The sequence below is a fragment of the Cervus canadensis genome, chromosome 15 (assembly GCF_019320065.1).
Source record: "Cervus canadensis isolate Bull #8, Minnesota chromosome 15, ASM1932006v1, whole genome shotgun sequence".
NCBI lineage: Eukaryota > Metazoa > Chordata > Mammalia > Artiodactyla > Cervidae > Cervus > Cervus canadensis.
This window is the reverse complement of record NC_057400.1, coordinates 29,743,011-29,757,400: the sequence shown is the minus strand read 5'-3', so window position 1 is coordinate 29,757,400 and position 14,390 is coordinate 29,743,011. Positions and strand designations below refer to the sequence as shown.

The 14,390-nt window shown below is 35.0% G+C and overlaps 1 protein-coding gene across 2 annotated transcripts in view; it reads right to left on the bottom strand.

Annotated features, from left to right (window-relative positions):
- EPC2 (enhancer of polycomb homolog 2) overlaps nt 1–14,390 on the bottom strand; it is a 125,880-nt gene that overhangs the window by 13,170 nt on the left and 98,320 nt on the right. The window contains exons 5-10 of one of the 2 annotated variants that reach the window (XM_043487715.1): nt 13,127–13,275; nt 11,950–12,082; nt 9,644–9,835; nt 6,346–6,435; nt 2,661–2,806; nt 2,208–2,551 (exon numbers count right to left, since the gene is read on the bottom strand). In XM_043487715.1, coding sequence (XP_043343650.1) covers nt 2,208–2,551; nt 2,661–2,806; nt 6,346–6,435; nt 9,644–9,835; nt 11,950–12,082; nt 13,127–13,275 — 1,054 coding nt within the window. The remainder of the gene's footprint in view (nt 1–2,207; nt 2,552–2,660; nt 2,807–6,345; nt 6,436–9,643; nt 9,836–11,949; nt 12,083–13,126; nt 13,276–14,390) is intronic. The other variant, XM_043487716.1, reaches the window with a different exon arrangement.

Below are 14,390 nucleotides of genomic sequence, written 5' to 3'. Positions count from 1 at the left end.
TATTTGCCATGAAATGATGGGACCAGATGCCATGATCTTAAGTTTTCATAATGTTGAGCTTTAAGCCAACTTTTTTACTCTCCTCTTTCACTTTCATCAAGAGGCTCTTTAGTTCTTTACTTTCTGCCATAAGGGTGGTGTCATCTGCATATCTGAGGTTATTGATATTTTTCCCAGCAATCTTGATTCCAGCTTGTGCTTCATCCAGCCCAGCGTTTCTCATGATGTACTCTGCATATAAGTTAAATAAGCAGGGTGACAATATACAGCCTTGATGTACTCCTTTCCCGATTTGGAACCAGTCTGTTGTTCCATGTCCAGTTCTAACTGTTGCTTCCTGACCTGCATACACATTTCTCAAGAGGCAGGTCAGGTGGTCTGGTATTCCCATCTCTTTCAGAATTTTCCACATTTTATTGTGATCCACAGAGTCAAAGGCTTTGGCATAGTCAATAAAGCAGAAATAGATGTTTTTCTGGAACTCTCTTGCCTTTTTGATGATGCAGCCGATGTTGGCAATTTGATCTCTGGTTCCTCTGCCTTTTCTAAAACCAGCTTGAACATCTGGAAGTTCACAGTTCATGTATTGTTGAACTGGCCTGGAGAATTTTGAGCATTACTTTATTAGTGTGTGAGATGAGGGCAATTGTGAGGTAGTTTGAACATTCTTTGGCATTGCCTTGCTTTGGGATTGGAATGAAAATTGACCTTTTCCAGTCCTGTGGTCACTGCTGAGTTTTCCATATTTGCTGACATATTGAGTGCAGCACTTTCACAGCATCATTTTTAGGATTTGAAATAGCTCACCTGGAATTCCATCACCTCCACTAGTTTTGTTCGTAGTGATGCTTCCTAAGGCCCACTTGACTTCACATTCCAGGATGTCTGGCTCTTACTATTTTCACACTTCTAAGAATCCTGCTGTCTAAAGTCATATTAGGTATTAATCCATTTCAGCTTCAAAAGGTCAATAAATTTCACAGACTCATGAACTTTATATAATGGGATACCATTTTCCTTACCTAAATTCGTTTGGGAGAAAATTAACCAATTAATTTGGAGAAATGATATGCCAACTTCCAATCATTCAAACAAATCCAATTTTCCGTAACAACCTTTACATAGACAAATGTCTAAGTAAAGTTTGAAAATAAACAGCTCAGTAATTAAAAAGGACTGAACACTATTGAGACAAAATTTCAACTTAAAATGATTTAAAATCACTTTGAAGAAGTGTAACACATCAATTTTATATACTAAAATACACTGTCCAGGAAATAATTTAGAAATAAATACATTTTACAGAAAGAAAGGATATCAACAGTTTAAGTCAAGCCACATCTAGCTTTGCCTTTGGATACCACACATTTTTTGCAATTTATACATTATAAAGACATTTACAAATTATACACTTATATATATGTGATAAAGAGAAGACTATCCACAGAAGAAAACAAATCAAAATTACATCTTAGAGTCTGTAGATGTTACACATTATTTACAATGCCGAGGTATATTAATTTTAGTACAATGTCTCTTAAAATGGAAAATACTTCTTGATCTCAATTAGAGAGGTATATTATTAGACCAAAACTACATTTTTCAGAAAGAAAGCTTTTTAATGGCATTTCTGAGGGGCAATGCTTACATTCAAGCAAAGTTAATACAATAAGTGAAAGTGAAAGGGAAAGAGGCTTCCCTGGTGGCTCAGAGGGTAAAGAATCTGCTTACAATGCGTGAGACCTGGGTTTGATCCCCGGGTCGAGAAGATCCCCTGGAGAAGGGAATGGTAACCCACTCCAGTATTCTTGCCTGGAGAATTCCATGGAGAGAGGAGCCTGTCAGGTTAGTGTGTTAAGCTTTCTATAACAAGAACACTTTTGTGCTATGATGATCTGATAGCAGCTAATAATCACTCTGCCCAGAGATAATTCTCTACACATTCTCCCTACACACTCACCATACCAGGCACATTCAAAGTGAGTGGTTTTACAGGTACTAGTTAGGAACTTCTGGTTAAAATGCAAACCACAATAATAGAGTTTAGTTTCTTACACTGGGAAAAAAAAAACGTAGGTTAAGCTAAAATTCCTTTCCTCAGTAGTATCATGAAAATAAACCTTCAAAATTCATCATGAAAGTCTATTTAGTGGATAATGAAAAATTAAGAAGAGAAGAGGATATACTTTTAACAAGTAGCAACTTACCTGATATGCCATTCTTGCTGGTGTTCAATAAAGCTACAGATGCTGCAGAAACTCTTTTATTGTTCACAGTCTGCCCTGGTTTTCTTGAGGTACATTCTTCACTATCACTGTCCTGTAAATTTAGTAGCCTTGGCTGGAAACACTGTAGTCGACATGATCTGATATTGCTTAATATTTCAGAAAGGGACAGTCTATTTTCACAATGTTTATTGGAAGCATTGGTCCGAGAGAAATTAGAAGAAAAGTCTATAGTTTGGGAAGCGCTTGAAAAACCATTCAGCATTTCAGGGTCTATCTGTTTCAGGACTGGGTCATGTTCTGTGGCTATCCGGTCCATTATGACCCTGAAAAGCAATATAAAGCCAAATATTACCTAGAAGAACTTAAAAACATTTTCTTGATACCGTACCTTCTATCTTGGAAACAAATAGCACGTCAAAACGAACAGTTTACCTTCCACCTCTGCCAATTCGCCTTCTTGCAAATCCTATACATCGTCTTGGGACTGTGAGTGTTGTAAGACAATGCCTGTATCTTAACTTATCCAAATCTGCCAATTCTGAATTTCCAAATGAACGGTTAGTTTGGTCCAAACGAGGCTGCACAGAAAGGAAAAAAAAATTAAAACTCATAGAATAATTCTGAAATGAAGAAAAGTTAAATCATGATAAAAATAAAGTAACTACAGTATTAGCAGAAGAATTAAAATTTAGATATAAAACTTTAAAACTGGGATTTAAATGTTAACCAGGTAAAATTCTATAAAACTGATACAGAAGTTCACTCATCAAAATAACTTAAATTTTTATGACTATCAATACATTTAAGATATATTTTAAAAGAAATATATCGTTAAAGAACAATGTGGCTTTTAACATTTATGTAGGAGTTGCTGTTGAGTTGCTCAGTAGTGTCCAACTCTCAGCGACTCTAGAGATAATGAATTTAGTAACTTATAAACTTGCTACTGAGATATATTACAGGGATTTCAATAAGATTTTCAAAAATTGCACTTCAAGAAAGCATGCGTGACCTTATATTAGGTACCTGAATATGTTCTAGTGTCACCCAGTTTGTAGTCAATGAAAACCTGAATAGAATTTGTATCCTACTGTTGTGTGAAAACTGTATAAATCTCAATTATGTTGAATTGGTGCCTGGTGCTTTTCAGGTCTACAATATGCTTCTACTTTTCTGTATATTCATTCCATTAATTTTTGAGAGTTCAGTATTGAAATTCAACTAAAAATCTTAATTTATCTACTTAACAAAAGAATTGTAATAAATGTTGGAGCTATATGCAACTTTGTTCTGTATTTTCCACGTCTTCTATAAATGTGTTATCATACTTTCATAATTTAAGAAAGAAAAAAAAAAAGCAAGCAAGCACAGATTAAATTCATACTGCCTCTCTTTAATGACATACAGTGCATTTCTTAGCTTTCCATTTCCTCAGTTCAGTTCAATTGAGTTGCTCAGTTGTGTCCGACTCTTTGCGACCCCATGGACTGCAGCACAGCAGGCTTCCCTGTCAATCACCAATTCCCAAAGCCTGCTCAAACTCATGTCCATCAAGTCAGTGATACCATCCAACCAGCTTGTCCTCTGACGTTCCCTTCTCCTCCCACCTTCAATCTTTCCCAGCATCAGGGTCTTTTCCAATGAGTCAATTCTTCACATCAGGTGGCTAAAGTATTGGAATTTCAGCCTCAGCATCAGTCCTTCCAATGAATATTCAGGACTGATTTCCTTCAGCATGGACTGGTTGGATCTTCTTGAAGTTCAAGAGACTCTCAAGAGTCTTCTCCACATGAAAGTTCAAAAGCATCACTACTTCGGTGCTTAGCTTTCTTTATAGTCCAACTCTCACATCTATACATGACTACTGGAAAAACCGTAGCTTTGACTAGATGGACCTTTGTTGGCAAAGTAATGACCAGGAGCTGACTGTGGCTCAGATCATGAACTCCTTATTGCAAAATTCAAACTTAAATTGAAGAAAGTAGGGAAAACCACTAGGCCAATCATGTATGACATAAATCAAATCCCTTACAATTATACATTGGAAGTGACAAATAGATTCAAGGGATTAGATCTGATAGACAGAGTGCCTGAAGAACTACAGACGCAGGTTCGTGACACTGTACAGGAGGCAGTGATCAAGACGATCCCTAAGAAAAAGAAATGCAGAAAGGCAAAACGGTTGTCTGAGGAGGCTTTACAAATAGCTGAGAAAAAAAGAAAGCTAAAGGCAAAGGAGAAAAGGAAAGATATACCCATCTGAATGCAGAGTTCCAAAGGATAGTAAGGAGAGATAAGAAAGACTTCCTCAATGATCAATGCAAAGAAATAGAGAAAAACAATAAAATGGGAAAGACTGGAGATCTCTTCAAGAAAGTTAGAGATACCAAGGGAACATTTCATGCAAAGATGGGCACCATAAAGGACAGAAATGGTATGGACCTGACAGAAGCAGAAGATATTAAGAAGAGGTGGCAAGAATACACAAAAATGCACAAAAAAGATCTTAATGACCCAGATAACCATGATGGTGTGATCCCTCACCTAGAGCCAGACATCCTGGAATGCGAAGTCAAGTGGGCCTTAGGAAGCATCACTACAAAGCTAGTGGAGGTGATGGAATTCCAGGTGAGATATTTCAAATCCTAAAAGATGATGCTGTGAAAGTGCTGCACTTAATGTGCCAGAAAATTTAGAAAACTCAGCAGTGACCACAGGACTGGAAAAGGTCAGTTTTCATTCCAATCCTAAAAAAAGGCAATGCCAAAGAATGTTCAAACTACAGCACAACTGCACTTATTTCACATGCTAGCAAAGTAATGCTCAAAATTTTCCAAGCCAGGCTTCAACAGTAAATGAACTGTGAATTTCCAGATGTTCAAGCTGGATTTAGAAAAGGCAGAGGAACCAGAGAAAAAATTGCCAACATCCATTGGGTCATCAGAAAAGGCAAGTGAGTTCCAGAAAAACATCTACCTTTGCTTTATTGACTAAGCCAAAGCCTTTGACTGTGTGGAACACAACAAGCTGTGGAAAATTCTTAAAAGAGATGGGAATACCAGACCACCTGACCTTCTTCCTGAGAAATCTGTATGCAGGTCAAGAAACAACAGTTAAAACAGGACATGGAACAACAGACTGGTTCCACACTGGGAAAGGAGTACGACAAGGCTGTATATTGTCACCCTGCTTATTTAACTTATATGCAGATTACATCATGAGAAACTCTGGGCTGGATGAAGCACAAGCTGGAATCAAGACTGCCGGGAGAAATATCAATAACCTCAGATATGCACATGACACCACCCTTATGGCAGAGAGTGATGAATTAAAGAGCCTCTTGCTGAAAGTGAAAGAGGAGAGTGAAGAAGTTGGCTTAAAACTCAACTTTCAGAAAACTAAGATCATGGCATCCGGTCGCACCACTTCATGGCAAATAGAAGGGGAAAAAATGGAAAAAGTGAGAGGCTTTATTTTGGGGGGCTTCAAACTCACTGCAGATGGTGACTGCAGTCATGAAATTAAAAAACCCTTGCTCCTTGGAACACAAGCTATGACCAACTTAGATAGCATATTAAAAAGCAGAAACATTACTTTGTCAATGAAGGTCCATCTAGTCAAAGCTATAGGTTTTCCAGTAGTCATGTATGGATGTGAGAGTTGGACTATAAAGAAAGTTGAGCGCCAAAGCATTGATGAACTTTGGTGTGGAGAAGACTCTTGAGAGTCCCTTGAACTTCAAGGAGATCCAACCAGTCCATGCTAAAGGAAATCAGTCCTGAATATTCATTTGAAGGACTGATGCTGAGGCTGAAACTCCAATATTAGGCCACCTGATGTGAAGAACTGACTCTTCTGAAAACACCCTGATGCTGGGAAAGATTGAAGGCGGGATGAGAAGCGGACAACAGAGAATGAGATGGTTCGATGGCATCAGTGACTTGATGGACACGAGTTTGAGTAATCTCCTGGAATTGGTAATGGACTGTGTGCTGCAGACCATGGGGGTCGCAAGGAGTTGGACATGACTGAGCAACTGAATTCAACTGAAGTCATCTTGACATGAGTTATCTGCTAATTCCAGTTCCCAAAACACCACAAAAAATATAGTTCTTACAGCATAATACTGGCATCCTGCCCGCCTCCTGAAAGCACAGGGACCATCAGGATCATTTTCTTCTTCGGGTTCTGATGCTGGGGACGGTACCTACAAAAGAGGCATGAAGCATTCCATTTAGGAGTTACCAAAAGTCAACAATCTTTGTAATGGTCTTAAATCAGAATGTGATCACAGTGAATCACTCCACATTACATACAGTAGGTAGTGAATTTCCCAAAATATTTAAAGATTAGCAGAAATTTTGTATGGTTAATAATCATTTTTAATGGGTAAGTTCTTGCAGGTAAGTTCACGTGGTATTGCTTAACTGTTTCTGAACATGTATATAAACACTTTAAGCTTGAAAATAATTAGTATGGTTTTTACATACCCCATTTATACATTTTATAAATATTGTATGTGGCCATGAATACTTTGTAATAATAATTATGTTTCATCTACAGACAGATATGCTTTTATACAATAACTTCATTTCTCTATAATAAAGCCTAAAACTAGGAAGATACAAAAAGCTTATGAATAGCCTCCCATCCCTCAAAGCCAAAAAGTTCTTACATTGCACTGAAAGGGGAGTCCCTTATTTCCCCACATGTTTTTAAAATCATTTTTAAAATTTAACAGATCAGAAGCTGAAAATCAAAAGAGGAAAGAGGACTTGCTAAAAGGTAAGCAGACTGGTTTAGAAGTACTAATCTCACCATCTGATAGCAAAAGAATAAAGACTTTCAAAAAGTTGTCACACATTAAAAAGCATAGCACCAAATGAGACTAGGACAAATAAATCCCCCTACATAATCTGAGTGGACCTCTAAGGCAGCACTGGTGCATTATAGCAAACGTTATGTTATCGAAAACAGATTAAGGGAAATACAAATATACTCTGATATGGCAGGAAATAATATGGTTTAGATAAATTTCTACCCATAATGGTTAAAATTTAAAAAAAAAAGTTTTGGTACTTAAGTTTCAGTTGTCTCGCAATTTCACTTTGGAGTACATCTCTTTTTCTGACAACGCTGGCTCAACCACATTTACTTGCAAACTTTTGAACCTCACAAATCCCTCTCTTCCTATTTTGAGAGGAAAAATGCTTTCTCCACATTATTTCAAAACCGTGGTAATTACCACTGAGCAGGATCATCCAGGGGAGAAAGGCATTTGTTTGAGGTTCCAATATACCTCCAACCAACCCTATGGGGGAGACACAGAAACAGTAAGCTGGGGCTGATTCTTCTTCCCAGGGAACCAAACTCAAACCTGAAATTTGAAAGGAAATCCCAAATGTGAATTTTACAGTTTGGTTCCTTTACAAAGCAACTACCTCTTCCAGAATGTACACAGGAAGTGTCACAAAGTCTCAGAAATTTTTTGCATCCCTTCCTTTGGATTACCCAAGGAGGGGTTTCCAGGATTTAGTCTGAGATACAGGAAGACAGCCTTGATGTTAGGAGAATCAGAAGCATCACTGAGAAGAGACTGGATTTGTATTCTGCTCTGTTGCAAATCAGTTGGAGAAGTCTGGTTACAATGTTCTTTAAGGCTCCCTATTCCTTTATTCTTGTTTATTGGACACAGAAGAAGCATATGATTATTTTAATTATCTTTTAAGCAATAAAATCCTGATTTTGTAAGAGCCACATTCTAAACAGCTGCCTCACTGAATAATGTTCAACTATAGGTACATGCTTACTTAGCAACCAGGGATACCATTATAAAAATTAACGTTGTTAAGAACACAGTACAAGGACTCAGAGGAACCTAAAAGTTTCAAAATGCAATTTCATGTGGGAATGGGGACTATATGAATAAATATAAGACTTTAGAACAGAGATGAAGATTCCTTAATAGATGAGGAATATAGGTCTAGTATGAGTGCGTCTATCAGACTGCATAGACTGATTCTAGCAATATAGGAAAAGTTTCTACTTGACACAGTATCCCTTAGCATCATTCTTAAAAGGCTAGGAATGTATAGCAAAACTTTATTGGCTTTTATACATGTATTGATCTAACCATCTCACTCCTCACTTAAACTTACTGCTAGCAGTTCCTTCTAATATGCTGTTTTCTCTGCCTTGGACCCTTCCCTACATTTTCTATCTTGAAAAGACCTACTATATGTGCCCTCATTCCTTCAAAATGTCATCTAATTCATGTTCCATGACTATTCAAAGCTCTGTCTGAGTCTAACAACATAATCCTCTGGCAATTTTACTTATTTTTTTAATATTTTTTTTAACTGCCCTCTCTCATCCAGACTGCCACATAACCTTGAGCAAGACCATCTGACAACTTTTAATAAATGAGTTCATTTAAGTGCTTTTAAAGAGGATATTAAACACAGTTTGTGCACTGTTACAATGTGTATGAATGCTGAAATATTATCTGGGCTAGAAAAACTAAATCATCTACAAAAAAGTAAAACTAATATAATCAAGCCAAAGAAGACAAATTTTATATAAACTCCAGATTTTAAATAGTTACTACAACAAGGAGTTTTATAAACTGTCTTGCTTCCAAATTTATCTGTCTGTGTTGTTTTAAAAAAAATTTTTTTAAGCAAGTCAGTCAAAATGTTGAAATAGTATAACCCATGTTATAGTACTCTCTCTAGGTTTCCTATACTGTATGAAGAAGAAAAAAGGAGGCCACTGCTACACCAGGTGCTAAACAATGTATTTTTTTAAATCAATCCTTTAGTATATAAAAGTCTTGTTTTAAAAGACAGCACATATGAAACAAAAATTTAGATTTTTAAACTGTTAAAATTTGCTATAAAACTGCTACAATATAACCAAAGAATTATTTTCACAAGTTAAAATTTGAACCAATTCTAAATCTTCTTTGGAGTCAAATAGTTATTGTCAAATAAATTAGCAAAATTTTCATTAAAAGTTGTAAAATACAATGCTGATGGAATATGGGAATTATTATTGGTGAATGTTTACAACTATGTGTTAAATGTCTTAAAATATTTATAATCTTTAGCTCAGGAATTCCATTTTTAATCATCTATTTCAAATATGGAGGGATGAGGTAGAGATGCTCATTTTTATAAAAGGGAGAGCTTAAAACCACCTAAATGCTACACAATAGAAATAAAATATATTCAACTGATAGAAAATAACAGAAAGCAAATACCATTTCAGTAACTACATAAATAATGTGGAAAACGTTTATGTTGTAACATCAGGTGAAGAAAGCAAGAATCAAAATTCTAAGATATTATGTTTTAAAATAGAGCAATATAAAAGACTAGAAGAAAATGTCTGTAAAATAGTTTTAAAACAAGCACCTGTGGAAATTCATCTTCCTCTGAGCTGTGAAAGTCATATTGCTTAAGGTCACTCTTATTGATCACAGGCAAAGTCTCAGGAGTGGGCTGCTGAGATGTTAGCACAGCCTCTGCTTTAGGCTTCTTTGGGTACTTCTTCTTTTGACGAACCACATCAGAAGCCTCTTCTTTCAAAGACAAGTGATGCGGGTGCTGTTTACATGATGATTTTTCCCCCGAAAGGAAGAAATGAAAATCATTTTAGAAATCATAAAAAACTATACTGCTCTTTGAAAAAACATACATTTTTACACAGGAGGTGATTTTATTTTCTGGTTTTAATATGCAGAAACTATTGATGATAAGCTAAAAAGTGCTTTGCTTTCACAAATTACAGTGAAAAATAATTATGACATTTAAATTTACTTTTTTATATTGTTATCAATACTTTAAGATGTTAGTGATTTTTAAAAATTCCTCTATTATGCAATCCATCATTTAAAATGTATTTAAATTCTATTTTTATTTTATTTAAATCTACTGATTAATGATGAAAATTGACTACTTTTATTTTTAAAATGACTTGAATTAGATTATAAATTCACTAATTCATTTCTATGCTTATTTCCAATTTTTAAAAATATCTACACGTGGAATAACTTTTCTGAGACAGAAAAGCTTACTAATTAGGGAAGAAACCTTCACTTTTTAGAATTAATTACTACCTCAGCTGAACAATAATCAAACTGTCTTCAAGTACCCCAGAGTTCTTTGGTGGCACGCAAGACGCTATCTGGCAGAGACTAACTGATGGGTGGAGTCTAGAACCCAGCTATCCTCAACAGAGCAGCTGTTTCTGTTTTAACATACTGGCATTCCTTTTAATAAATAAGAATCTACTTTAAAAAGTTTAAAAATCACTGTTCTAAGCATCAAATTACAAGCGTTAACAAAGTGTAAAAATACTTAGGAAGTTTTACATTTTTTCAAGTAGCTCAGATTTTCATTAAAACTACTTTAGGGTCAAAAATGTTATACATGATGAAAATGTTGCTGAAACACTGAGTTATTGAGATATAAATGCTTTCATACAATGGGCATGGCTATGACATCAAAAAGAAATCCCCAACTTCTCAGAAACTACTTATATTTTAAAGTAGGATGTGTGACAAAGGAAATATAGTTAACTATGTCAAATGCAATCATATTTCTAAAATTAGTATTTAAATAGTGTGGGTGTTTAATCTTAGAGGTGATCTAAGATTAAGAATCAATATATAACAAAGGCTGATTCTGCAGTAATTTGGGGTTGAGATTTTCATATTCTATACCTAACAATAATATGCATAGGAAAAGCACTGATTTAGAACTGGATTTTTAAAAATAATGTACAAAATGACATTTATTGTCTGGTTTATGGCAAAGTAAGTGTGATTTAAAGGGAAGGTGGGCTAGATGCCTGTGATTAATAAGAAAGAACTTTGGTGTTTGAATTGACACAGTTGAATAATGGAGGTGTCTCCCTACTCCACATTCTTCCTTGACCTTTAAGAAAGAACCCATGAAAAATGAGGATCGTGCGGGTTTTTAAAAGATGAATTTTCCACAAACACCCTAAACCATTTTTAAAAGCCTGCTACACAGTAGAGCTCTACTGTCTAAAAACTCATCCAATAACCTGTTTCTTTTTAAAAATATAAGCTCTTCAAAGGTTTTAACTTTCGCATTTCTCAACTGAATGCTTTTATACACCAAGTGAATAATGAATAAATGTAACTCTTCAGTCTAAGAAACTAATCACTAGTCTCTTTATTAGGAAAAAATTGAGTTCTAGCAGTTATAGGACGTTCCCAAGTCAAGATAAACAACAACTGATAAATGCTGGTTATGGCAATAGTGAGGACAGTAACTTTGAATAGTCTCAATGAAGAAAGGCTTAATTTTGATGCCTGCCATCACAGATATGCAGGATTTGCTACGGCAGTGATAATAACTAAGCTGTAATTACCATTATTCTGTAGGGATGCAAGATAGCATAGTTGAAAAAACACATGGTTTTTGGTGTTAGACCTAGACTCAAAATCTTAAATCTGCCACTTAATAACTATATGATCTAAAAGTCACACAGAGGTAAAAATCTACCTCAAACGGATGTGGGCAAGGATTAACGAATCAACATGCATGTAAAAAATCCTAGCAAAGTGCAAAAAGTAGGAACTCAAACATGTTAGTAATCTTCCTTTGTAACCAAACTATTGTAAGACAATTTCAGAAACCAACTGTCCAGTCAATATTATCATACATGCTTCTCCCCAGAAGATACTCACCTTAGTTTTACATTCTTGGACTTTGTGATGATTTCCATTATGAAGAGTTGCTGGAGTGGCATATAATTCTTTTTCTGATCTATTGATCTTCACTTCATTAAGGATTTCACCACCATAGTCTCCTAAATGATATCTTGAAAAGTAAATAATATGTAAGAAAATGTTACAGTTCAAAAATAAAATAGAAATAAAAAACCAATGATACACCATTTACTTGGAACACAACAAATCAAACAGAGCCAACAATTAATTGGATTATTCTTAAGAGAGAAAACGTATGGGAACAAAGGAAGCTCATATTTGGGATTTAGTAAAAACAAAACAAGGACTGATGCTGAAGCTGAAACTCCAACACTTTGGCCACCTGATGCGAAGAGCTGACTCATTTGAAAAGACCCTGACGCTGGGAAAGATTGAGGGCAGGAGAAGGGGATGACAGAGGATGAGATGGTTTGATGGCATCACCGACTCAATGGACATGGGTTTGGGTGAACTCCGGGAGTTGGTGATGGACAGGGAGGCCTGGTGTGCTGTGGTTCATGGGGTCGCAAAGAGTCAGACACGACTGAGCGACTGAACTGAAAAACAAAACAACTCCCTCTCCTAATCTCTAAGATACACAGAAGATGGAATCTTCATATATTTCATATTTTCAAACACTGGGAAATGATGTTTTAGAATGCTTACCTCAGGAAAACAAACAAAATTTTGTTAGGTTTAGCAGAGTCTATTTAATTATGTAGGAAAACGATTATTACATTGGCGAATACATTTTCAAAATGCACTGAAACAAGTGTTTCCTAACTAATCAAAAAATAAAATCAATTAAACAATTATTTCTCTCAAATTACGTTTAACAGAAACTTTAATACAGAGAATGGGACAATATGATCTCCAAGTTCTTTTCTAAATACAACTAAATGATTGTGCAACAACAAGAAATTAAGTGTAACAGAGGATCTGATCTATACTATACACAAAAATATCTCCCAAATTTGCAACCCAAACTGGCAACTTAATGGTTTAAAAACAAAAAGCAAAAACTAGCAATCACAATTTTCAAAAAATGGAGATATTGTTAGATAATCAATTTCAATAGTTATAAAGTTGAAATTTGGTTACATTTTGCCTTTCATTTGACTGAAGCATTACTGGTATGTAAGAGTAGCAATGTTACCTTTTTTCCACAACTTCTAAGGTTAAGTGCAATAATTCTCGTTTTGTTTTCTCTCTTCTCTTAATCATTTCCAAAATTGTTATGGCTCTACTAAATTCTCGTCTCAGTTTCAACATCTTTTCATAAGAGGCTTCATCATTCTTTCGATTCTATTCAAAATAATAAGTTTAAAGAATTGAATCCAACTGTCCACATTTCCAGCTTCATTCATCAAAATCTTATCAGACCCAAATTCATTCTATAAAAGCAAAATGCTTAAAAAAAAAACAAAAAACCACACATACATTTAAACAGCAATTACAAAAAAAAAATTACACACAAAAAAGTAAACAGCAATTACATCAAGAGAAACTATTTAACTCAAAAAACAAACAAACAAACAAATATCTCAATAAATATTCAGAAAAAAATGTTCCCAGATGCTGAAAAGACGGAATGACACACATGGGCTAATTCTAACATAAAATTTTTAAAGTCTGCCTGAAACAAAAACTACTATATCAAAAAATGTAATTTTTTCTTATTGTTACAAGGTCTTTTTCAATGACAGTGAGAAACAGTTCTGTCAAATCAAGGTTATCTAAAAATAGCCAAACTGAGTTGCTATTCATCCATTCAGCCTTCTAATCGTGGGCTGGACAGTTCAATTCACTACAATGTAAAGATTCACAATGACAAGCAAAGCTTCACTTTAAAAACTCAGATATAAAACAGATTACAGAATATAAAGGATCTCAAGGAATGGAATTATCATGCTGAATGTAGTAAAACCTCATTGCAGAGTAGAAAAGAGATCTACTAGTAAAAGGTCTGGATTTCATTATAAATTCTTACTTTGAAGTGTCAAAAGTAACTTGAACTAACTCACAGGTAAAAGTTCTAACGAATAACTAGAGAAGGGTCAGTTATAATTAGCAGCATCACCTGCATATAAAAGTTACTGTTAATAAAAATATTTTGCTCAATCAAATAGCCACAGAATTCTTACTTTCTATTAGGTGTGGAACTATCTGTTTAAAAACAGATCACTACCACTCCTCATTCTGTATGTTCAGACAGACTGCATTTAAGCAAGCTTTCCATACATTACTTAATAAAGCAATGTGACATTAGAAATCTGAACCCAAAGAAAGCCAGGTTTCGTATTGGAGGATTATAAAAGAGAAAATAAAACTTGAGAAGATACAAAGTTTTACTTCTTTCTTTTGCATAGTTTCTTGTATTTGAAAATTAATCATCACCTATAAAACATTACTTAAACTAA